This window comes from Apodemus sylvaticus, chromosome 9 (genome assembly GCF_947179515.1).
Source record: "Apodemus sylvaticus chromosome 9, mApoSyl1.1, whole genome shotgun sequence".
NCBI lineage: Eukaryota > Metazoa > Chordata > Mammalia > Rodentia > Muridae > Apodemus > Apodemus sylvaticus.
The window spans coordinates 80,472,494-80,498,110 of NC_067480.1; the positions used below are offsets into that span (position 1 = coordinate 80,472,494).

Here is a 25,617-nt window from a genome sequence, read left to right on the forward strand (position 1 = left end):
GGATCCCTGCCTTTCTGGGCATTGAGCATAAGAAACCACCAACTGTTATTTTACTAGAGACTGTTTTGAAAATAGAAAACTGGGCCAAGATAATGGTGATGTGGCCTTCGATCTCAACACTCGGAAGGCAGAGGCTGACAGATCTCTGGTCTTCATAGCAAAGTCCAGGCCAGTCAGGGTTCCGTGGTGAGACTGTATCTCAAAAACTAAAACAATAAGAGGCTGGATTTGAGGCTAGCCTAGTCTACACAGCAAGTTCCAGACCAACTTGGGCAACAATGGACACAGTCACAAAAAGAAGTCTGGATTGGAAATGTAGCTCAGTGGTAAAAAGCCTGTGCTAGGGTGTAGCAAATCCCCACCACAGCAGTTAAAAAGGAAGAAAATCCTTGGTTCTATCTTTACCAGCGACCCTGCCTGGGGCTGGGCTGAAACAGCTGTTAGTGAGTTTGCCTGAGCTTGAGGAGAGACTGAGGAGTCACATGAGGAAGAGCCTGGTTCCTACCAGAATATTACTCGGCACTGGGAAGTCACCAAAAGGAAAGGGCTAGTTCCTGGCAACTCTCCAACTGCCTAAAACTATTTCCAATGCAGTTAATCCTAAATCTCTGAACCACATAACCTGTAACCCTGCCCCAAGGTTGATTACAGCTACCTATTTGGGAAAATGATTGTTTTAGAAATTCAGCATGGAGCCGGGCGGGCGGTGGTGGCGCACGCCTTTTAATCCCTCAGAAATCCCGGATTTCTGAGTTCGAGGCCAGCCTGGTCTACAGAGAGAGTTCCAGGACAGCCAGGGCTACACAAAGAAACCCTGTCTTGGGGGCAGGTGGGTAGGACAGAAATTCAGCATGGAAAAAGAGACTTGATTTTTGGGGGATCTTGCAGGGAGCAGGGTGTTTAAAACATGGCTTCTCTGTGTAGCCCTGGCTATCTTGGAACTCACTCTGTAGACCAGGCTGGCCTCAAACACAGGAATCCACCTGCCTCTGCCTCCTGAGTGCTGGAATTAAAAGTGTGTGCCACCACTGCCCAACTAAAACTTGATTTTTTTTTTGAAGTTATTATTTCTGCATCAATGGGAGGGTGCCACATATTTGGATACCTATGGAGGCCAGAAAAAGAAATCAGATCCTGGAGCTGGGGTTACAAGCAGTTGTACAACTATAGCTATGGGTGCTGAGAACCATACATGTGTACTCTGGAAGAACAGCCAGCTCTTAGTCCCGGAGTCGTCTCTCTAGCCCCCATCCCACCTCTATTTATCAGACTGGTCTCATGTACCCCAGGCTAGCTCTGGAACTTACTATGTAATAGAAGATGACATTGAACTGATCCTTTGGCCTCCACCTCCCAAATGCTACATCAGAGAGACATGCATTGTTGGATCTAGCTTATGCCTTTTTAAACAGGTACTGGCTAGAATTTGTCATCGTGTGATGTGTGCTGTTGAGTAGACGGACAGTCACTTAGCAGAAGTGATTTTCATACAATATAGTTTTTAATATCTCTTAATACGATGGTTGACAGCATAATTAGAACTGGATCTAGAGTGCTCTTCCCCATGGTCTCAGCCTTCCTGAAAAAACTCAGACTACTAAAACTCAGACTAGGGCCCTAGTTGTTGGGTGTACCAGCATCTCTGATCTGGTGTTCCCCCCTAAGAGAGTTAGAGCCACACCGCAGCCGCAGCTTAGCCCTGTGGTGATCTGGGAACCATAATCTGGGTGCCACCAAAATCCTATTTTGCTCCCCCAGAGAGCTTGCCTGTCGTGCCCAGAAGAAATAGCAACTTTTCCCACGCCAGCCCGGAAAGATAGCCTGTCTCCCAGAATCTTCCTTGATACAGAATCATTCCCATAGTGCTTTGTGGGAGGAAAAACAGAAGCTCCCAGAGGTCTTTGCCCTCCCTGTCAGTGCAGTCCACAAGGACTGCTATGGCCATCTGAGACCACATCCCCAAGCCCACCAGGAGGTAAGGCCTGGTCCCCAAGGGGCAGACTCTTAATTGATTGTCACTTCTCTCCCACACAAGGACAGCAAACTCACCTGAGGCTTTCTCGGACAAGCCACAGGCAGTGGCTCACCCAGCACTTTGTGAGTCGGGGATGCTGGGACATGCTGGCTAGAGCACGTGACCGAGAGGCCGGGAACGCGGGGAACGGGGCAGGTGTGGGACTCTCACTAGGTTTAGTAAACTTTTCACTTCCTGTACCATCTGTGAATTCCTACATGGAGGTAACCCTCTGGGGGAGTCCATTACTCTTATAAAAATACCTTTGCTTCTCCCCCACTATATAACATTAAGCAAATGGTAACCAGCCTGCTAACCCTATCATGAAGGAAAAGACAACATGGCCCTTAGAGTTTTGTTTTTTCACCTTGCTTTTATGTATCAAGTGATGGTTAGGATTCGGAACTTGGAGCTTAAAAGAGGCAGACACTACTAAGGGGGGGACAGGCCCTTGGTGTGACCAGTCACCCATGGGAGAACTGGACTCACACTTGGACAGGGCCTTGGACTGGCCAGTCCTGTGAGACTGGGCATCCGCTGACAGCGTTCAGTCACTTACATTTGGAGGCAGCCATTTCACAAATGTTTGCAGTGTGCCCTAAGGACCCTGAGCTTCAAGGCCCACGTCAAGGAGAGTGGGTAGGTGACCAGCCTTCTTGGGAAATTTGGACTTTCAGCTGGACAAGGGGATATCCACAGTCCCTGGAGTCCACTAAGTGTTGAGGAGGGGAGAGGCCTAGGCCATCAGCCTGCCTCTGGGGCCTGGCCCGCGTCTGCACCTTCAGCCTCCACCTGGTTACTCTTGCCCAGCCTTTTAAAGCTCTCCAGGAAGGCCTTCCACGTCTCGGGCACACTCTTCTCCAGCAACCAGCCCTCGCTCTCGCACTCGGGGTCCTCGGGGTTGGACACGCTCTCCAGCGCCGTGTGGAGGTAGCGGAGTCCGGCAGTGACGCTCACCTGGTGGGGAGAATGGAGACTTGGAACAGACATCAGCCATAGCTGGGAGGGCCAGCAGGACAGTGCGAGAGCGGTGAGACCATGCGAGCGGTGACAGCTCACATCTCCATGTGACTGAGAGTCACATCGCAATCCACCCCACTCCACCCCACCCCACCCCCATCCCTTCCGCCCCCCCCCCCCCCCCGGAGGCGTTTAGGACATCGTCGGCCTAGGTCACCTATGCTCCTCAGTGGCCTATTAATCCAGAGCAGACCCTAAGTGACCTGTGCTATGCCGGACCCGCCCCTTGTCCCCTTCTTCCTGCCCTCCCCCCACCACGCCGAACACACCCCGTGTCCCACTCTGTCACGAGTGTTTTTGTCCATCAGAATGTCTGCAGCTTTACTGGATAGGATCACAAGGTCACTTCTGGCCTGGCAAGATGGCTTAATGGGTAGAGACTTGCTACCAAGAATCACAACTTTTTTTGTTTGTTTGTTTTGGTTTGGTTTTTGGTTTTTCAAGACAGGCTTTCTCTGTGTAGCCATGGCTATCCTGGAACTCACTCTGTAGACCAGGCTGGCCTCGAACTCAGAAATCTGCCTGCCTCTGCCTCCCAGAATGCTGGGATTACAGGCGTGCGCCACCCCCGCCCGGCTCAAATGGAACCTTCTTAAACCGGCTTAAATGGAACCTCTAAACTCACTCTCAGGCCAGGCATGGCGTGCATGCCCTTAATCCCAGCACTCACGAGGCAGGTAGATCTCTGTGAGTCTGAGGCCAGCCTGGTCTGCAGAGAGAGCTCTAGGACAGCCAGATCTATGTAAAGAGATCTTGTCTCAAAACAACAAGAGAGTCACCTCTGAAGCTAGAAGATGGTTCAGCAGTCAAGAGCATTTGCTCTTGTAGAAGACACAGGTTTGGTTCACAGTACCCACAGGGCAGCTCAGAACATGTCACTCCAGTCCCACGGGATCTGACGCCCTCTTCTGACCTCCAAGGGCACCAGGTGAGCACACAGGCAGGCAAAACACTTACACATGAAATAACTCTGAAAAGATGGAAAATCGTTTCCTCGTCTGCACACCCCAGGTGTGGGGCAATCTCTTACTCCTGTGGTAATGACTGGATACTGGTCTCTGCTGGTCGCATCTCTGTACTAGCAGCTGCCATGTGTCAGACTCTGGGCCCTAAAGGATCTGGATTGGCCTACCAGCCTACACATAAGGGGAGACAGAGACTGCGTCTTCTGGCTTGCAGATTTTGGATGGTGTGGGACCCTGTGTGTGCAGGGCACACCTTATGTGCACCTGACAGGTCAGGTAGAGCCAGCTGTCAGCTGATTGGTGATTGGCATGCCAGGTACCATTTTTTTCCTTTAGTTTTGTATTCCACTCACTACTTCCCTGTACGCAAACTCAAGTTCCCTGTGCAGCTCCAGGCTGTTTTCCTAAGAGTGGAATTGTCCCCCTCCACTTCCATTGGATGCATCCCACACCCCAGCCCCAGAGCACACACGGTGGTGACAGTTCCTCACAAACATCTAACAGTGGGTGCACTGGGGTGTATTTAGTTGTAGGAGTGTCTAATGATGGTGACTGACCAATTTTAGGTATTATTGCCTGTCGAAAGTTTACTAACATGTTTTACAATGGGAATGTTACCTCTTCCTGAGGGGAAGCCGCTGCACTGTGGGCTCTGCGCTTGGTAGGGGTCTGCCCTTTTGTCCATGTTTGGTCATCTCCTGACTGGATTGTGACGCACAAGAGGTCAAGGCTAAGGTTACGACGCTGCCTGCAGCTCCAGCAGCCCTGCTGCCCGTGGCAGCTCTTCCCCCTCCCCCAGAAGTTGAGGACCTGTCCCCCGAGAACTGGTCCCTGTGTCCTGGGGTCCAGCAATGGTGATCTGGAAGGCAACCAGGTGCTCCACTGCAGTCCTCCAGGACAGGCATCTTAGCGTGGCTCTTAGGTTGGTGACTGTCAACCTGGTGGTTAGCTGCTCCCCTCATGACACTCACCCCCAAAACTGTCTCAAAGTGTCATCAAGCCAATAAATGGCCATGACATGCTGTCTTTGCCTAGACATCAAAAGCTTTTGCCTGTGGCTCTGTCATTTCCCATGGTGGCTTAGAAGAGGTGTGTCTTTGTCCGTGTCCTTGTCCACGTAGAAGAGAGATCCAAAAAAATCTTCTCTAATAGAAACTTGTGCCGGGCAGTGGTGGCGCACGCCTTTAATCCCAGCACTTGGGAGGCAGAGGCAGGCAGATTTCTGAGTTCAAGGCCATCCTGGTCTACCGAGTGAGTTCCAGGACAGCCAGGGCTACACAAAGAGACCCTGTCTCGAAAAAAGCCAAATAGAAAAAGAAAAGAAAGAACGGCAGGAAGAAAGGAAGAAAGGAAGAAAGGAAGAAAGAAACTTGCTCAGCTAATGTTTCTGTCTTGTTTTGGAGTGTAGGTTTTCTGATGCTTGAAGCAGAAATTCACCCCCATCGCGTCTGTGGCCTGTTCAGCACCTAGAACAGCTCCATGCACCAAGTGCCAGCGTTTCCTTATAAAGATTATTTGGACAAAGAAAGAGCATAGAGGATGGGGGAGTGGCCCTGAGGTTCAAGAAACTACAGAAATGGGAACTGAGCCTTATAGATGACATAAGGTAGGACTAGCATGTAAACACCACCGAGACTCTTCAAAAGTACAAATCCATACAGTCTGTCTTGCCCAAAGGTCCCAGCATACACATCACTGTACACAGAGACTCCCAATGGTCCCCAGAAGTAATGACACTGTCCCAGTGTAACAGTTAGTGGAGCCATCCAAGGCCTCAGAAACAAACAGGGAAAGTGCCGGGGACCCCACAGCCTGGTTAAGTGAAAGCCAAGCATAAGAGGTTGTCCACAGGTGTTCAGAAGAGGATCAAACCCAGGCTCAGTTAAAATGGGGCTGCCGGGGCTGGGGTGCTGAACGTCACTATCTGGTGGTTGTGAATTTTTCTTGGGGTTGGGGGGGTGTGAAATAAATGGTTTAGAACTAGGTTGAGGTGGTGGATACATGCTACTGTAAATATAATAAATGGCTTAATTTTGCACATGCCTTTAATCCCAGCACTTAGGAGGAAGGGCCAGGCAGAACTCTGTGAGTTTGAGGCTAGCCTGGTCTACATGGAGAGTTCTAGGATAGCCAGGTCTATATATAGAAAGACTCTACCTCTAAAAGAACAATGAAAAGGAAGGCCAGCACTTGGGAGGTAGAGGCAGGCAGATTTCTGATTTTGAGGTCAGCCTGGTCTACAGAGTGAGTTCCATGACAGCCAGGGCTACACAAAGAGACCCTGTCTTGAAAAAAAAAAAACTTAAAAAAAAAAAGGAAAGGAGAGGAAAGGAAAGGAAGAAAAAGTCAATTATATGTTGATTTTTATCTAAATATTTGTAAGTAATGACACCAAGCACGATGACACACCTGTGAGCCCAGCTTTTGGGGTATACTGAGGCAGAAGACTGTGAATTCAAGGTCAGCATGGTCAACATAATGAGAGTATGTCTCAGCCACAAAAAGATGCCAGGCATGGTGGTGGGCGCCTGTTTCCTGATACTTAGAAGGATAAGGAATTCAGGGCTAGCCTTGGCTACGTATCAAGTTCAAGGCTAGCCTAGATTACACGAGACCCTGTAGGTTTGCTCACCAGGTCTGTCTTTGCCATGTTAAACCCAAGTCTGGCAGGTTCCCTTTCCCTGTCTTCTGTGGGCCTACCTCAAAGAGCCAGACGAGAAGTGTGACCACACCCATGGAGTTCATGAGGCTGCTGTAGTAATTGAGCAGGGCGGCCCTGCAGCCGCGCAGCCAGAGGTTGAGTTCCTCAGTCTGGTGGTCGTAGCTGTAGTGCGCCGAGTTGTTGGTGAGCTGGTACTGGATGCAGGGCCGCGGTGAGCTGGGGTTGCAGCAACTGAAAGGGACGCCGTCCACCAGGTACCGCCCATCCACGTTGCTCTTGATGCGACTGGAAGAGAAATAGCCTGGGTCAGGCTCCGAGGGCATCTCACGGAGCAGCAGGTCCTCCCATGCACTGGGGACCTGAATTTTCATTCATGCACAGCCCATGAGCACCTACCACACGCCACACGCTGTCCTAGGAACTACATATAGAACAGTGAACCTATCCCAGCCTTCCTGGAGTGGATGTTCTAGAAGGTGCAGGCAGGATTTAAACCCTCATCCCTTCACCAACCAACCATCCTCCATAGATCACTCATGACCAGGGCCTGTGCAGAGGGAGATCATGGAGTCTGGGGACAGGCACAGGCCTCACTTCCGTAAACTTCATACCAACAGCACAGTCTCCATACTCACTTTGAGAGACAAGGCTGCGTCCTCTGCTCGCTAAGCTGCTAGGCTAGGCTAGCTCCCAGCAACTCTGCATGCATGTCTGTATTACTGCATGCTTCTTTAGGGTCTGCTGTGCCTTCACAGAGATCCACAATCCCAGAGGAATCTTTACCGTAAAAGGTCCTTCCCACCTCCACAGACCGCACCTGCTGCCTGACCAGGGCTTGGCGGGAGTTCTTCCAGCAGCACACTTAGGCTGTGGCATGGTGGGGCACCCTGTAGTCCCCGCTCTCGGGAGGTGGAGGCAGGAGAATCAGGTTAAGGTTATCCTCAGCTACACAGTGCGTTCAGGGCCAGCTCAGATTACAAAAGGCTGTCTGGAGAGATCAATACATAAACCAAAGCTAATGGGACAGCCCTCTTGGTAAAGAGCCGGGCCGGGCAAGCAGAAGGACCAGAGTTCAGTCAGCTGATGGGGTGGCTCGGTCTTTAGGGACTCAGATGGATTCCTTGAACTCAGGCTAGTGTGGCCAGCTTAGCAGGTTCCAGGCCAGTGAGAGACTCTATCTTAGAAGAAGGAAAAAGAGGAGCAGGAAGAGGAGAAGAAGAAAGAGAAGGAGGCGGAGGGAGGGGGAGGGAGAAGAGAAGGGAGAGGAGAGAAGAAAGGTGTTGGATAGCTGGACAGTACCTGGGGTCCCCTGGGGTCACCTGTCACCTGAGGTTGTCCTCAGCACTGCACACACACACACACACACACACACACACACACACTCACACACACACACACACACACACACACGCGCGCACACGCACACACACACACTCACACACACACACACACACACACACACACACACGCATACATAAAATGAAGACTGTTGGAGTCATCATCTGAAAGAGCCCACGATGGGCTGGTGACATGGTTCCGTGGGTAAGGGGTTTGCTGAGCTTTGTGACCCAAGTCTGATCCCCTAGACCACATGGGAGAAAGAGAAAACCAGCTTCCACAAGTGTCTTCTGCTCTCCAGAGGCAGGCTGCAGAGTGTGCACACTTGTAGATACACACCACAGACAAACACACCATGATGATGATGATCATAATAATCATAATAATCATAATCATAAGGAGGAGGAGGAGGGAGGATGAAGAGAAAGGAGGAGGAGGAGGAGGAAGAGGAGGAGGAGGAAGAAGAAGAAGAAGAAGAAGAAGAAGAAGAAGAAGAAGAAGAAGAAGAAGAAGAAGAAGAAGAAGAAGTTGTTTTTAAAAACTGGAGGCCCACATGGTGGCCTTAAACCTTAGAGACCTTTCCTCTTCCATCAGTGGAGAGTGTCCTGGATTTTTTTTAAATTGCGTTGAGCTACATCTGTGGCAGCCTGCTGTGTGTGGGGCTGGGGGATGGCCCATATGACCCATAGGTTTGTTCAGGCGGAATATAGATGGAGAATCTTTAGACGTGCCCTATGTCTGTGGGTGACCCCTTCAGAGGCTGTGTCGTGTATCCAGCCAGCCATGGGAGAACCAACCTGGACCACACCAGTCCGTCCACATTCTGATCTCTGTAGACCAAGTAGATGAATAATACCTTGGAGTTCTGTGAGATCATCATCATCATCATCATCGTCGTCGTCGTCATCATCATCGTTATTATCATTATTAAGGGAATTAATTCATCAGTGTCTTACCTCCAAGGGTAAGTTTTTCTTACATTTGTTACTGTGTGCACACGCCTGTATCATGACGCCATGCCGAGGTCAGAGGACAATTTGCAGGAGCAGATCCCTCCCACCCCTCCCCCAACTGGGCCATCTCCCCCGCTCCCACTGACTTGCCTGAATTTACACTTCTCTCTTTCCACGAACGTCCTTTGCCTTAGGGCCCACCTGGGGACCTTCTCTACGCGCTATCTGCTGCTATCCACCCATGGGGATTAGTTAAGGCTCTGGGGAGGCTGCACGTGGTGGCGTGGGTCATGCTGTGGGTCCACACGTCCTTCAGTCCTGACATCCTTCAAGGGCAGGGTGCACTACCTAACAAATAGGCGACCCTAGGTGGCGCGGGCACGGGACAGGTAAGAGAGGACCAACCTCTGGCTTTGACTCCTGCCCTGTACAGACCAGCTCCTTCCCTTCAGACAAATTTCTTAATCCTGGCCTGCCTCGGCTTCCTTGTGCCATGAGGATTATGTGAAGAGACAGGTAAAGACGAATGCTTGAAGAGAGCATGGCGCATACCAAATACAAAGTAAGGGTGAGCGCATGCGCAGAGGCTGCCTCGCCCGCCGGGCAGTGGTCCAGCTAGAGCCATCCCGACGACTGGGGAGCCCACATCAGGTTCTGAAATGAACAGACCAGAGGACAGACATCACAGGGACACAGGCGCTTGTGTAGTGGCGTGGCCTCTGAGGGTATCTGCAGGGCAAGATTCTCTCCAAGGCGGGAGTGCGCAGGCTCACTGCCCCGTGGGAGGCAGGGCCTACTTAAGCCTGAGGAGCCATCTCCCTGACGATGCCTTTGTGCACAGTGCAGCATAAGCCAGATCCTTCTCGGCTTCTGCTCAGCTCCCAGAGCTTGAGTTCAGGGCGTGGCCCATGCAGTACTAGGCCAGTGCTGGTGATGGTGCCTCAGGTGGGGCGGGGCAGGAAGGTAGGGTGGAGGGGTGTTGCAGGAACGAGGGGCGTTGGCAGGGGCTTCAAGTGCCCTTAAGATGAGGTGGAGCCTATATGCCTGCCTCTCAAGTCTACCCAAAGATATGTGAAATGGGGGGTCAGACCGATAGTCAGGAGGCTGAGGGTGGCACAGGTTCCATCTCTCCACCCCTCGCCTCTTGAAGGCCCGTGGTTCTGGGCACACTGAGTAGCATTTAATCTCTGAGATGTTTCCTCCTTCTAAGCACCCAGGACCCTCACTAGCCTTACTCGAGTAAGGTGCCCAGGGCCCACACACTCCAGTGCTGATCTTGCTGCTGACCTGCAGGCTGTCCCTGGAGCCTGCACACATATCCCCCCAAAGCCATTTCAAGTACCCCCAGGCACAGGTGTGGGCTTGGCAGACAACAGATTACAGTGCCACTTGTCCCGTGATGCTGGTCCTTTCTGAACACGTGTGGGGTGGCGGTGAGCCCATCACCCCGCAGGCTCACAGGTCATACAAGTAACACATTTGACCAAGCTTTCAGAAAATCCTAGCCCTCTGAGGAGAACCTTGAAGAACCACCAGACGATTCTGTAGAGAAGGCAGTGGGACCCTGAGGAGGATGGGGTCTCACCTAAAACCACGAGGCCAGCCCAAGCGGTTACCCACTGACTTCCAATTGCCTCAGACTTCACCCCCTTCTCAGGTGGCTGAGGCCTCTCCTACGCTGGCCCTCAACATCCTTTGTCACCCGAGGATGACCTTGAATTTCTGATCCTCCTGCCTTCACCTCCGAAAGTGCTAAAACCACAGGCATGCGCCACCACACCCAGTTTACATGGAAACAGGGATGGATCCCAAGGTCACAGTCATGGGCTGGGTACACATTCAATCACCCCAGCCCACTTCTCTGGGGTTGCTACCTGGAGACAGTTAAGTAAGAAAGGAACCACTGCCTAGCCCCACTCGTATCCCTACGCCCACCCCAGGTGCCCCCAAGAAGTAAAGCCTGCACACCTGCCCCCCACGTGCTTCAAGTGTGCCTGACATCACATAGCAATAATGGGGTGCCCAACTCCCCACCTCCCCTTCCTAATCTTCATGTGCAAGACACCCTGCTGGTCTCCACAGGCCATGATCATGTCTCCCTCAGACCGGGGCTCCCTGAGAACAGACTTAATTCCTTAATTCATTATATAGCTCCTCGTCACCTGAAGTGGCATGGAAAAAAATAAGCTAGGTAGAGGGGGTCGGGGAGAGAGCAGGATGCTAATCCCTTGCTATACACCCCATCTCTAAACAGCCCCCAGGATCAGCTTTCCACCACAGTTTCTTAGAGTCTCACTCTTTAGATGGGTTACCAAAGGTCAGAGGTCAAGGGAATGACCCCGGTTCCCCAGCTGTTCCTCTGCTTCTGAGTAGGATTAAGTCACTGGTTGCCTGCAGCCCAAGTCACACACATTTCTCCAGAGGAGTCTACAGGTTGCGTTGAGAAGCCTAGAGTGCCCTGACTGTGGGGTAACCTGGAACACAGGCTCAAGACCTAATGACCCCACCCCCACCACCAAGCAGAGCACTTTCACAGCCTGGGAATTGCTCTGGTATAAATAGTCAGCTCACCCCTAAGGAGCTCTGCAGCCCCTGGCTTTGTCTTAGGAGGTGAGTGGGGCCCTAATCCACCAGAGGAAAGGGGGGGCGGCCCTGGGTACGAAGTGATACAGGCCCTGGGACAGAGCTGTGTGCTGCCTGAGGGACCGGGAAGTCCCACCTGCAGCTTGGCCCTTCCTCCGCTGTGCTAACAGGGGCTCCTTCTTTGGACCCGACACCCCAATCTGATGAAAGAGGCCCAGCCCTAAATTGAGATAAAAGAAGCTCTGGCAGGGGACAGCTGTGTGCTCCTGAGGACTGGGGTCATTCCCGGCCTTGGCCCCTCCCTCTGCAGATGTCAGGCAGTGACAAGACAGTCAGGACCCCTGGCTGAGGGGGGATGCTAAGGCTCAGTTACAGCTTTCAGGGCAGCAAGCAGAACCAGGGATGCAGGGGGAGGTGAAGGGGGTGGGGAGGGGGTGGGGCGGTTCTGGTTTGGAAGGCGCCTCTTTGCTGTATGAGGTACCACTGACAGAGAAGCACCAAGACTCAAGTCATCCTGACATTTACAGACTGTGGTAATGCACCGCTCCACACCCTACACACTACAAACATACATACATACATGTTATTTTAAATTTCTTTTTAAAGCTTTCTGTGGCTAGCCACATATCCCCCTTTTCTGGCCCCGTCCCTGCCATCAGAATCTTACCATAACGTTGCTAAGAAGACAGAAATTAAGTGCACACTACTTCTCCGAGCCTGAGGTCTCAAAATACAAAGAAACGAACTTTACAAACGTCAGAATTTCCTCGTCCTTTAGTTTGTTTGTATGCTTGTTTTTGGTTTTGTTTTCCAAGACAGGGTTTCTCTGTGTAGCCCTGGCTGTCCTGGAACTCGCTCTATAGACCAGGCTGGCCTCGAACCCAGAGACCTGCCTGCTTCTTGTTCTAGTTTCATGCCTCTCACCATGTCAACCAGGTGTTCCATCTGCACAGTAGCAAAATTCCTCCAGGACAATGGAATTAAGATCATTGCATCCCAGCCAGTTGGTATGGTACACAGAGGTAAATTTCTAAAGTATTTTTAAAACATACTATTTATTGCAGTGGAGCCCAAGCATGCCACAGCATTTGTGAGGAGGTCAGGGAACACTTGCTAGAGTGAGTTCTCTTCCTGGGTGACATCGAAGTCACACTGTCAGACTGAGCAGCAAGAATCTTCACCCACTGAGCCACCTTGCCAGTTCTGACTGAGTTAAATGTCCACTTGGAAATCCGGGCCCCCTGGTCATTGGGAGTAGAGTGACCTGGGTCATTTCTCCACTCTCAACGTAAAGGAACTACAGAGAAACTTTTATACTGTTCTTCAAAGACTGGCTCTAAGGGAAAGACAAGACCCTGACAGAGAGGCCTGGGGGGAGGGGCAGCTGAAAGGGACAACTCCAGCCTCCTCCTCCATGAAAGGAGGAAGAGGAGGAAGGGGAAGGGAGAGGGAGGAGAGGAGAGGGGGAAGAAGGAAGGAGGGAGGAAGAAGAGAGAGGAGGAGGAAGGGAGGGGAGAGGGAGGAGGGAGAGAGGGAGGAGAGATGGAGGGATGAGGGCAGGGCAGCTGTGGAGAAGGTGGATCAGTGGGAAAGCAGTTGCTTAGCATGCCCAAGGCCCTGGGTTCCGTAGCACTGAGAGGGAGGAAAGGTTCCCATAGGGAGGACTTACTGCTGTCCGGCCGAGTATTTAGCCGACTCTCAACGTCCGGCAGAGCAGCCCCAAGAGTAGCCAGTGAACGCAGAGGCTCGCAACTGGCCAGGGCCAGAAAACACAGACCGCAGAGTGCCCCGCCCTGAACCGGGCATCTCCATCACAGCCCAGTCCTCCCTATGCTCAGGGATCATCCCGGAAGAAGGGAGCAGAGAGCACGTGAGACCCAGTGGGCGGCTCCGGGAAGCCAGTGCTTTCCAGACACAGCAGGGCAGTGGCTTGTGTGAACTGTTAGGGGCTTCCGGCTGCATGTCAGACCTATGCAACATCAAGCCTGAAAAGTCCCAGCACGGATGTGGATGTGGACAGCAACTTCTCTCACTGAGGTGTTATTGGCAACTACTAATGGCCGCCAGAGGGCGGCAGGGGCAACCTTCCTCAGGGGTGTGGGCCCTGAGAGATGGCCAGACACTCATTCACATACTGATAGCAGTAACTAGACTCCATTTATTTGAGAGAGAGAGAGAGAGAGAGAGAGAGAGAGAGAGAGAGAGAGAGAGAGAGAGAGAGAGAACTTGAAACTGGGAGGGAGGGAGGGTGAGTGGGGTTAGATGGGTATGGAGTGGAAGTGATTGAAATGCATTAGACACTGGTAAAACTCAGTCAATTTGAAAAGGAGGAAAAAGAGAAGAGACTCCACCCGTAGTCCTCATTAGAAAAAGAAGAGGCCGGGCGTGGTGGTGCACACCTGTAACCCCAGCACTTGGGAGGCAGAGGCAAGTAGATTTCTGAGTTCGAGGCCAACCTGGTCTACAGAGCAAGTTCCAGGACAGCCAGGACTATACAGAGAAACCCTGTCTCGAAAAAAAAAAAAAAAGAAAGAAAAAGAAAGAAAGAAAGAAAGAAAGAAAAGAGAAAAGAAGAAAAGAGAAAAAAAAGAAAAGAGAAAACTGCCAGAGATGAATGAAGGCTTCTGGCTCCTGAATTTAGCACTGGCCTCTCCTGTGCCCAGGAGTTCTCCTCGCTGTGGCTTCACTGCCCGCCTGCCCCACCCCTGCAGACTTGTCATGGGAAGGGCAGAGCGAGACACAATCCTCTCCTTGCCTGGGGATTTGTGGCTGTAATCTCCTTCCACAGAGAAAATGACATCCAAGCAGTGACCTTCTCTGGGCTCCCTCCCCTCCCCCCAGCAGCAAAGCCTCAGCTAAGCTACAAGCGGCCTCCCAGGAGCCTCTGGCTCCAGGCGCTTGCTGCTGGGGTCCCGGCCAGCTCAAGACCCCAAGGGATAGGCCTGTTCCTCAAACGAAGGAAAAACAAAGAAACGAACAAAACCTGGATGGACCACTGCCCAGGATGTCAGCCAGGGTGTGTCACAGAGCATGCCCCTCCCCAGAGAACATCCTCTGGAAAGGGCAGCGGAGCTGAGGGCGAGCCTCCTTCCGAAGCCTCCCACACAGGACTTCATTTTCACACACACCAAGCATACCTTGGGAAAACTGTGCTGTGCTATGCTGTGCCCGCAACAAAACAGCTCTGTGGATAAAGGGGTTTTGCCATGCTGAGCACACCTGCCTGAGAGGAAGGGCCGGGACCACCATGCCAAGAAAGACGGGACTCCCCGCAGCCCCGCCCTGCCCTCTGCACACACTGTAAACACGCACACAGCTGCACACAGCTAACAATGCACCGGGCGGGCATGGTGGCACATGCCTTCCATCCCAGCAATTGAAAGGCAGAAGCTGAAGGATCCCTCTGAATCCAAGACTACTCTGGTCTAAGTAAGGAGTTCCAGGCAGCCAACCACATACGACCTTGAATCCAAAAAATAAAAGGAAGAAAGTGAAAGACCAAGCAGGCATTTAGTTAGCACCTGCTGTATACCAGGCTAATTAACCTGCTGTATACCAGGCCTAGACAGACCAGGAAAAGTACTCCAGGACCACACATTCCAGTATCTTTCCTTGAAAGAGGGGCAGAGAGACAGTGGCCAGTTACATGTCAGTTAAGAACAAAGCCAGAAAGCAACACAGCCCAGAGATGCCTGCCCTACCCAACCTGAATATAACAGGGAGATAGTTTTCACCATATCCAAGGACAGACTCCTGAAGGCACCTTTGGCTTTGTCAAAAGCTTGGGAAACTGAGGTGCAAACCAAGAAATGTCCGTTCTATGACAGATGTCACCTCGGATAGATACGGAGAAATAGCGTGAGCTCTGAAGGCCCCATTCTTACTGTAGGAAGGGGCCCCATGTTCCGGCTCTCCTCCTGGTACTTTCCCATCTAGCTAGCATATTTATTTCACTTTCCCCGCCTCAGCCAGGTGTGAAGCTGAACCAGATGAGGTCGCTATCATTGAGGGCCGGGGAACCAGGCTGCTGGCAATGTCACATAACGCCCCCTCACACAGACACCCGTTCTATGCCCAGTCGAGGGGACAGGGGACTGGGCAGGCTGGGGGAGCGGTGGCTACTCACTCTTTGACCTCTTTGGAGGAGAAGTCCAGGTAGCGATTGCTGATCCACTGAATCTCAAACCAGTCCCGGAAGCCGTTGTTCCCACAGCACTTGAACTCGATCTGGAGCATGTCGATGGTCTTTTTCATGAAGCACCGGCCCGGGGTGTCCGTGTCCCGATAATACTTCATCCCGTTCTTGAGCCCGTAGGCCAGGGTGCTCTCCAGGGAGCCCCGCAGCAGGAAGCAGCAGAGAGCCACGAGGAAGAGGATGACGTTGAAGACGACACAGACCGCCAGGTACGGCTTCAGCCAGGGCTTCCACTTGGCGTACTTGGCAGGGTCCAGGGCGTCGTAGCAGATCTTGCCAGCCAGAGAGTTGAAGACACAGGACAGGACCCCCACCCCGATCAGAGAGTTGGGCACAAAGTGGCTCTCGGAATTATTCATCACGTCGCTCCTCTTGCGGAGCTCAATCTTCAGGAAGAGCCCCAGGCTGAAGAGGACGATGCCGGCCAGCACCGACAGCCAGTTCAAAAGCCAGAGCCCCTGCGCCAGCTTGACCCGTTTCTTCTGGTCGAACTTGACTTTGAGCAGCGCCATGCTTACCGAGTGGATTCAGCAAGCCTCCCGCAGTTGAGTTTCCACTCCTAACCCGGATGAGCTCAGGGGCTAGACCGCTCAGGGTCTGGGGAAGTGCACCATGGGCCCAAACTGCAGGGAGTTGCCCATTTTGGGGCCTCCCTAGCCTGGGATCCCCGTTAACTGAGTAACGGTAGCCGGAGCTAATCTAGGCCGCCGTATCTGCAGAGTCCTTCGCAGCCAAGGAGGGACGGTCCGAACACTGCGGATTACAAGTGGGATCCACCACGCAGTCGCTAATCTCTTTAGCCGGGGTCATCCCATTAGACAAAGCTATGCCAATTCAAAACATGGCCGGGAGGAGCCTCTGCGTGTACATACATGCTGGACCCAGCTCAGCTCAAAAATCCAGAGCCAAAAGGACGAAGGCTGTGTAGAATAGGCTGGGCAATTTCTGCAAGCCACAGGGAGGTTCTCTTGGGTCTGTGAGCCTGAGACAAGAGAAGGTTAACTTTCAGGGGTTGGAGAGATGGCCGGATTGATCCCCAGCACCCACAGCGAAGCTCCCAGCCATCTGTAACTCAGTTCCAGGGCATCTGACGCCCGATTCTGGCTTCCATGAGCGCCAGACACATAAGCGATGCACAGACGTACTCGCAGGCAAAACAGCCATTCACGCGTTAAGGTAGCAAAGACAGCAGCGGCTCACTCTGTCGATCCCAGCACTCGGGAGGCAGACTTATCTCTGAGTTCGAGGCCAGCCTGGTCTACAAAGGAGTTCCAGGCCAGCCAGAGACACCCTGTCTCTAACTAAAGATCACAAACAAATAATTCCAGATTCCGGAAACCCCTGTCTTGGTGGTTGGGTGTTTTGTGATTTTTGTTTTCATTTTAGACAGGGTCTCACTATGTTGCCCTGGCTGGTCTGAAACTCACCGTGTAGACTGTCTCTGCCTCTTGAGTGTCGGGACTAAGGGGTACAGTGCCACACAAGGTTACATGTAGCAAGTCCAAGGTCAGTGTGAGCTACTCTAGGGTCTATCTCAAGCAAACAAGCAAACAAATAATCAACCAAAGCAGCAATTGCATTATATATCTGTCACCACAGTCACAAGCCAGGAGGCGTGGGAAGCCTTAGTGAGTGCGTTTGCTATTTTTGCTGCTATTCGGGGTTTGTTTTTCTGTCTTGTTAAGACAAGTTCCCTGTGGCCCTCGTATCACTATATAGTCCAGGCTGGCCTCGAAACTGAAGAAATCTTCCAATCTCAGCACCACCAAGCCCAAGCCAGCTCGTTGTCTTTTTTTTTTTTTTTTTTTTTGACTTTTTGGATTTGGTTTTTTCGAGACAGGGTCTCTCTGTATAGCCTTGGCTGTCCTGGAACTCACTCTGTAGACCAGGCTGGCCTCGAACTCAGAAATCCACCTGCCTCGGCCTCCCAAGTGCTGGGACCGCCGCCGCCGCCACCACCACCACCGCCCAGCTAGTAGATTTTTTTTAAAGATTTACTTATTTGTTACTTATGAGTACACTGTAGCTGTCTTCAGACACACCAGAAGAGAACATCAGAGCCCATTACAGATGGTTGTGACCCACCATGTGGTTGCTGGGAATTGAACTCATGGTCTCTGGAAGAACAGTCAGGGCTCTTAACTACTGAGCCATCTCTCCAGGTCGCAGCAGATATTTTAAAAGCAATTTTAGGCTTACAAATTTTTGAACAGAAAATACAGAGAGTCATCATCCCCAAATATCCCAACCAGTACTAGTTTGAATGACTGTGTTATATTTCTATATTTTTTTTGTTTGAGGCAGGATTTTGCCACGTGGCCAAGGCTGGCCTTGAATTATCTCCTTTCTGACTCAACGGCTGGAGCATACACTTTTTAAAAAGATTTTCTAGCTGGGCGGTGGTGGTGCACGCCTGTAATCCCAGCACTCTGGGAGGCAGAGGCAGGCGGATTTCTGAGTTCGAGGCCAGCCTGGTCTCCAGAGTGAGTTCCAGGACAGCCAGGGCTATACAGAGAAACCCTGTCTCGAAAAAAAACAAATCCCCCCCCCCCAAAAAAAAGATTTTCTTTTTAATTACATATGTGGGTGGAGGTGGGAGCCGATGTGCATATGGGTGCAGGAACCCACAGAGGCCAGAAGAGGGCGACTGAATCTCTGCAGCTGAAGCTACAGGCAGTTGTGAGCTGTCTGGTGTAGGAGCTGGGACCAGACACCAGTCCCCCATAAGAGCAACAAGGGACATCTCTCCTGCCCCAATTTTCATATCTCTCTCTCTCTGTCTGTCTGTCTCTGTCTGTCTGTCTGTCTCTGTCTGTCTCTGTCTGTCTCTCTGTCTCTGTCTCTGTCTCTGTCTGTCTCTGTCTGTCTGTCTCTGTCTCTGTCTGTCTGTCTCTGTCTCTGTCTCTGTCTGTCTGTCTCTGTCTCTGTCTGTCTGTCTCTGTCTCTGTCTGTCTGTCTCTCCCCCGCCCCCTGGCTTTTTGAGACAGGGTCTCTCTAGGTAGTCCTGGGTTGTCCTCGAACCTACTGTGTAGACCAGGCAGATCTCAAACTCCCAGAGATACCCTGACCCCTGCCTCCCAAGTACTGGGATTAAAGGTGTGAGCCACGATGCCTAGCAACCCTCACCATTCCCAAGTGTGTTTGATGGTAGCACATTAATATTTTAATTTGCAATTGCCTCACCTTTATGCTGGGGAACATGTGTACACATGTGTGCTTGGGTGTGTGTGCCAGTACTTCTGCGTGGCGGGGCCTGAGGCATTAGTGTCTTTCTCTCTCCCAGGCTCCACCTGACTGGACTTGCTGCCCAGGGAGCCCAGATCATGCACCCCTCCTAGGTCAGGGGTTCCAGGAATGAGCCGCCATGCTAGCGTTCTGTGTGGGTGCTAGGGCCCGAAACCCAGGTCCTCACACCTGTGAGTCAAGGTCTTTACCCGAGGATCCATCTCCCCATCCCAGGAACATCTTTTCCTTGTTATTTATCACCTCTGCCTTTTTTGACAAAGTGTCTGTTTGAAGTTATTATTATTTTTTGTTTGTTTGTTTGTTTGTTTTTGCTTTTTGGATTTAGTTTTTTCAAGACAGGGTTTCTCTGTGTACCCCTGGATGTCCTGGAACTCACTCTGTAGACCAGGCTGGCCTCGAACTCAGAAATCCACCTGCCTCTGCCTCCCAAGTGCTGGGATTACAGGTGTGCGCCACCACCACCTGGCGTCTTATCACAATTTTTAAGCGCTCACTTCAATGGCTTCCTGACTAGACTGTTTCTTTTTAGGGGAGTGTCGGAGGAGAAGCCTTTCTGTGACGCTCATTCTCAACCGTGAGTCTGCAGGCATTTGATCCCACTACCCTTAAAAGGCAGCGGAAGCACAGAGGACGGACTTCCACTTGGCCTCTGGCTGCAGCGTGGACCACACGGCGTAGTTTCACCTTTCTCCCCTGCGCATCCAGATCTGTCCCACCATCTGTCCTTACAGTTCTGAGAGTCTGCTTTCTAGAAGCATCTTCCCATGAACCTGTTCTCCTCTAGTTTTTCTGGGGACAGTGAGGGCCAAGTCCAGTGGTCTGGGCGCCTGCTCAGAATCCACTGATTTTTATCAACATCCCTGTATTCACAAATGCAACATTCCCCAGATCCTGTTTGATGCTACTTTAGTTTGAATTGAAAAGAATTATGGGGCTGGAGAGACGGGACAGTGGTAAGGAGCACTAGCTGCTCTTCCGGAGGCTCTAGATTCGATTCCCAGCACCCGCGTGGCGCCTGGGTGTCTGAGGCTCTCTTCTCGCCTCTTCCAGTCCCAGGCATGCACATGGTGTGCAGATGCACATACAGACAAAAGAGCCACAGACAAAGTAATAAATAAGACAATTATAATTAAATTAACCTGGCTTTCAAAGCTGGGTTTCACTATCAATGTTAAAACAAATCAGAACCAGTTTCCCACAGCCTGCAACTGTGCAAGGACACCTGCACAGTTCTATTCAGCTACCCAACAGTGTACAGCTCACGAGTCACTTAGAGAAGCCGTTTCTGGGCAGGAGAGATGGCTCAGCAGTGGAGAGCACTGACTGTTCTTCCTGATGACCTGGGTTCAATTCCCGGCACCCACATGGCGGCTCACAACCATCTGTCATGGGATCTGATGCCCTCTTCTGGCATGCAGGCATATGTACAAAAAGGACAGTCATACACATAAAATACATAAATAAGTAAAAAAAAAATTGTCATTTCTAAGCTATGGGATCATACTAAAGGAGGAATCGATGTCTTCAAAACAGCTGTAGACAGAACAGAAGGTGTGAAGTGAAGACAGACTGTTCCACAACACGGAAGTGCTGTTTGCCCGTCGGTTAACTGGGTTCTTGCTTTCTATTCATTCATGTGTTTATTTATTTACTCCTGAGACAGCATCGCACGAATCCCCTCGCCGTGTAGCTGAGGATGATGTTGAACCGGCTCGCTGGCTCCAACCCCACAAGAGCGTCTATTCTTTCTTTTTTTGTTGTTGTTGTTTTTGTTTTTGTTTTTTTGTTTGTTTGTTTGTTTGTTTTGAGGCAGGGTTTCTCTGTGTAGCCCTGACTGTCCTGGAACTCACTCTGTAGACCAGGCTGGCCTCGAACTCAGAAATCCGCCTGCCTCTGCCTCCCAAGTGCTGAGATTACAGGCGTGCACCACCACCGCCAGGCTGCGTCTATTCTTTCAATACAGTAAGAAGCACGTGGAGGCTTTTTCTTCAGGACACACATTTGGACAGGCTTTTTGATAAGGAATCAAGCTACACCTATTAAAGTGCGAAGTGTACGTTTCTGGGGCTGGAGAGATGGCACAGTGGTTAAGAGGGCTTGCTGCTCTTGCAGAGGACTCAAGTTTGGTTCCTAGTACCCACACGGCTCTGACTCCAGAGGTTCTGATGCCCTCTCTGCCCTGCTTTGGCACATAAACAAACACACACACATACAACACACACACACAAACAGAAATAGAAATATAATAATGTAACTCTTTCAAGTTACATTCCCAGTAGTAATGGTATTAATAAATGCAAAGGATTTCATGAACAAACCAATCATTTCTTCAAATTCCTGTCCATCTAAAACTAAAGATTTTGCCGGGCGGTGGTGGCGCATGCCTGTAATCCCAGCACTCTGGGAGGCAGAGGCAGGCGGATTTCTGAGATCGAGGCCAGCCTGGTCTACAGAGTGAGTTCCAGGACAGCCAGGGCTATACAGAGAAACCCTGTCTCGAAAAAAAAAAAACAAATCCAAAAAACCAAAAAAAAAAAAAAAAAAAAAAAAAAACCTAAAGATTTTATGAAGAGAATAAGAGCCAAGCAGGTAGGTCAGGCCCTCCTGTCAGAGTGCCCCTCTGTCCCCACAGGCATCAGTTCCGCGTGCATGCCCTCCTTTAAGCCTTTCAGGTCAGCCAGGTGTGGTGGTGGTGGTACTTGTCTTCAATCAGGAGGCAGAGGCAGGGCAATCTCTGAGTTCAAGGCCAGCCTGGTCTACAGAGTGAATCCAGAATAGCCAGGACTACATAGTGTGTGTGTGTGTGTGTGTGTGTGTGTGTGTGTGTGTGTGTGCTTAAGCAGGCCAGAGAGGGCATCACAGCCTCCAGAGCTGGAGCCGTGTAGGCGCTGGGAACCAAACTTGGGTCTTCTGCATCCCTAAAAGTGGACATTTTTTAAAAAAAAAAAAATCTTTTCCTGTTTTTTGTTTTGTTGTTTTTTGTTTTTAATTATTATTTTATGTATGTGAGTACACTGTTGCTGCCTTCAGACACACCAAAGAGGGCACCGGATCCCATTACAGATGGTTGTGAGCCACCATGTGGTTGCTGGGAATTGAACTCAGGGTGTCTAGGAAGAACAGTCAGTGCCTTTAACCAATGAACCATCTCTCCAGCTGCCAGAAATGTACATTTTTTTTTTTTTTGGTTTTTTGGATTTGGTTTTTTCAAGACAGGATTTCTCTGTGTAGCCCTGGCTGTCCTGGAACTCACTCTGTAGACCATGCTGGCCTCGAACTCAGAAATCCACCTGCCTCTGCCTCCCAGAGTGCTGGGATTACAGGCATGCGCCACCACCGCCCGGCAGAAATGTACATTTTAAGCCAACAAGTTTTCCTCTGACTTCCACTCACATGCTGTGGCAGAGATAGTTGGGCACACAGACTCAGACAGACAAACACACATACACACACACTCACACTAAATACAAGAGGGTCTTTAGTATATATGTATATATATAGATATAGATATAGATATAGATAGATAGATAGATAGATAGATAGATATAGATATAGATACTATATAAAAAATATATATATATAATTTCCAGGTAACCTGAGTGCTGCGGTGCATGCCTGCAGTCCCAGTACTATAGAGGATTGTACTTTCCAAACCAGACATAGGAGGACCTTGTCTCTAAAATGTTTGTTTCCAAACTTCTAAGTAAAATCAGACCAAAATGTATAGAGAGAAGGCATGAAAACAAAGCCACAAAACAAAGGTTGTTTTTCCTTGGAAAACACAGTCACGCTGGAAAACAGCACTGATTCCTTTGTTAAAGCCAAGCTTAGGCACCACTTGATATATATCCAGAAGCAGATTCGGGGGCATATAGAAAACAGGCTTATTATTATTATTATTATTATTATTATTATTATTATTACTGCTATACCACAGTTAGTTAAAACAATACCCGGAGCTTCTGGTTTTATCTGCTGGTGTGTGTGTGTGTGTGTGTGTGTGTGTGTGTTTTGCGGGATGGGAATGCAGAGCCAAACAGGGTTTCTCTGTGTACTCCTGGCTGTTTAGGAACTGGCCCAGACCAAGCCGGCCTCGAACTCACAAGAGATGGGCCTGCCCCTGCCTCCAGAGTGCCTAGATTAAAGGTGTGCTGCCGACCGGCTCTTCACATCTTTGGATCTGCAAACATGTCACCTTTTTGCCACCAGAGACATGGGAAAGAACGAACTCCAGACTGAAGTTGCTTCTCTTTGGTGCAGACACTCCTGTCTCTCTCATGCAGGCATGAGGAAGCTTCCTGCAAACAGGATTTAGGCGGCTTTGGGAAGCCCTCAGGGCTCGTATGTGGCTGAGAGAAAATAGGAAGGAAGAGCTGAGCAGAAGCCGGAAGAAGCAGGCATGTAAAAATAGCTGCAAGGTCGGTGGATTAGCCGTGCACCTTTCTCCGGGTCTGTGGATCCTAAACCGCCCAGGGCAGAGCAGAGGTTACGCTGAGCCCGTGCGCGCCCCCTCGTGGTCATGACGAGAATGGTTTCAATGGATGGGAAAGGGATGGTGAGGTCGTTCGCCTTTGTGAGCATCCTTGAGTTAAATTAGGGAGGAAGGCAAAAGCAAACTAGAAATGGGCCCGCGAGAGGAAAACGTTTCACTTTCATTAGGAAACTGCGCTGTAATTAAATCTCTGTAAACGTTGCCTATGTTATATTTAAAATATAGAAAGCAGAGCTGGCCATATGGCTCCGCTAGAAAAGGCTCTGACCACCCAGAGCCCCTGAGCTGCATACCCAGACCCAGGCACCCAGGAGGTGCCAGGCACGGCTCAGTATCTGATTCTGTGGGCTGGAATTACGATTCGTGGTTTAGGTTTATTTATTTATTTTGCTTTTTGTTGTTGCTTTTGAGTTCGTGTCTCTGTGTGGCCACGGTTGGCCATGAACTCACTATGATATGCCCACCTCTACCTCCCAAGAAGCAAGGCACGAGTCACCACACCACACAGCTGTTAGATTTTATTGTTTCTGAACATAGCCGTCCATCATCCTTTTGTCTGAAATTGAGTTAGTTTTGCTCTGTATCCCTGGCTGAGCTGGAAATCCCTCTGTAGACCAGGCTGGTCTTGAACTTGCAGAAATCCTCCTGCCTCTGCCTGAGTGCTGGGATTAATGGCATGTGTCACCACGCCTGACTTGAAATCTTCTTCTCACACAGTATTATTATATCAGTATATATTATATTTGTTTGTCTCTCAGCACTTTGGATCCAGGGTTTTCTAGTCACTGTTGTTAGTACAAGATAGCGATGCGCCTAACTGCTATTTCCTTGTGTGTGAACTGAATTCTCATTTGGACCAGATAGTTTTCTGTTATGGAGGGCTACTTAGTATGTTACAGACTGTTTTCAAAATCCATGGCCGCTTCTCTCTGCTCACTGTATCCCAACTGTTGCAAAGAGAAATGCATCATTGCCAAGAATCCCCGGAAAGGCAAAAACCATCCTGGTTGAGAATTTCACTTTCCGTGGCACCTTTCTCTGTAAAAGGGAACACAGGAGGTCAGAGACAGACTGAGCTACATGAGAACCTATCTCAAAAAAGGCAAGCATGCCGGGCGGTGGTGGCGCACACCTGTAATCCCGGCACTCTGGGAGGCGGATTTCTGAGTTCGAGGCCGGCCTGGTCTACAGAGTGAGTTCCAGGACAGCCAGGGCTATACAGAGAAACCCTGTCTTGGAAAAAACAAATCCAAAAGAACCAAAAAAAAAAAAAAAAGAGGTAAACACATAAATTAGATTAAATTAAAGGGTCTCCGGGCTGGAGAGAGGGTGCAGCAGTTAAGAGCACTGGCTGTTCTTCCAAAGAAAGAACCAAGTGTTCAATTCCCAGCACCCACATGGCAACTCACAATTGTCTGTAACTCCAGTTCCAGAAGCTCCAACACCCTCACACAAACATGCATGCAGACAAAACACCAGTGCACGTAAGAAGGAACTTTTATTTTAGAAAAAGTTAAAGACTCCTTAAGGAATAGTGAAAAAATAAAGAAGCACTACTTTAAGATAAATATTTGAGCTTTTCCCCTGCCGCTGCGGCCGCCAACTTTTACAAAGGCAGAAGCTCAGGTGTGTTCAAGATTCGGCATCACTGTAATCCCACTGCCAGGGCCGAGGGAGGCATAGCTGCTGGGGGTGTAATGGACGTCAACACTGCTCTACAAGAGGTGCTAAAGACATCCCTCACCCACGATGGCCTAGCATGTGGCTGCCGAAGCCTTAGACAAGTGCCCCGCCCGTCTCTGTGTGCTCGCATCCAACTGTGATGAGCCCATGTGTGTCAGCTGGTGGGGCACGTTGTGCCAAGCACCAAATCAACCCAATAAAGGTTGATGAGGACAACAACCCAGGGCAATGGGTAGACCTCTGTAAGATCGATCGATCGCGAGGAGAGACCACCGAAGGTGGCTGGTTGCAGTTGTGTAGTGGTTAAGGGCTGTGGCAAAGAATCTCAGGCCGAGGATGTCATGGAGGAGTGCTTCCAATGCAAGAAAGAAAGAAAGAAAGAAAGAAAGAAAATTTTGGCTTAAAAAAAAGATAAATATTTGAGTGGAAGTTAGCTAATTTGGGAAATGGAGGTGTGGAGAGAGAG

At 50.4% G+C, this 25,617-nt stretch overlaps 1 protein-coding gene and 1 pseudogene across 1 annotated transcript; one reads left to right on the forward strand and one right to left on the reverse strand.

Moving 5' to 3' along the window:
- Nucleotides 1-1,530: 1,530 nt before the first annotated feature.
- Nucleotides 1,531-16,242, reverse strand: Prph2 (peripherin 2). The gene is made up of 3 exons (XM_052192779.1): nucleotides 15,662-16,242; nucleotides 6,700-6,946; nucleotides 1,531-2,971 (listed from the first exon to the last, which is right to left on the reverse strand). Exons 1-3 carry the CDS (start codon nucleotides 16,240-16,242, stop codon nucleotides 2,759-2,761), a joined length of 1,041 nt encoding a protein of 346 aa, XP_052048739.1. The 3' UTR covers nucleotides 1,531-2,758.
- Nucleotides 16,243-25,141: 8,899 nt separating this feature from the next.
- On the forward strand, nucleotides 25,142-25,513 carry LOC127692803 (40S ribosomal protein S12-like; annotated as a pseudogene).
- Nucleotides 25,514-25,617: the final 104 nt, after the last annotated feature.

What these genes read in the sequence shown, in the direction of transcription:
- Prph2 (XM_052192779.1), bottom strand. Translation starts at nt 16,242, where the DNA reads ATGGCGCTGCTCAAAGTCAAGTTCGACCAGAAGAAACGGGTCAAGCTG. An exon ending in TCCTCCAAAGAGGTCAAAGA is followed by an intron (nt 6,947 to 15,661) that starts GTGAGTAGCCAC and finishes TTTCTCTTCCAG; the next exon opens with TCGCATCAAGAGCAACGTGG. An exon ending in TTCTCGTCTGGCTCTTTGAG is followed by an intron (nt 2,972 to 6,699) that starts GTAGGCCCACAG and finishes TCTCCCCACCAG; the next exon opens with GTGAGCGTCACTGCCGGACT.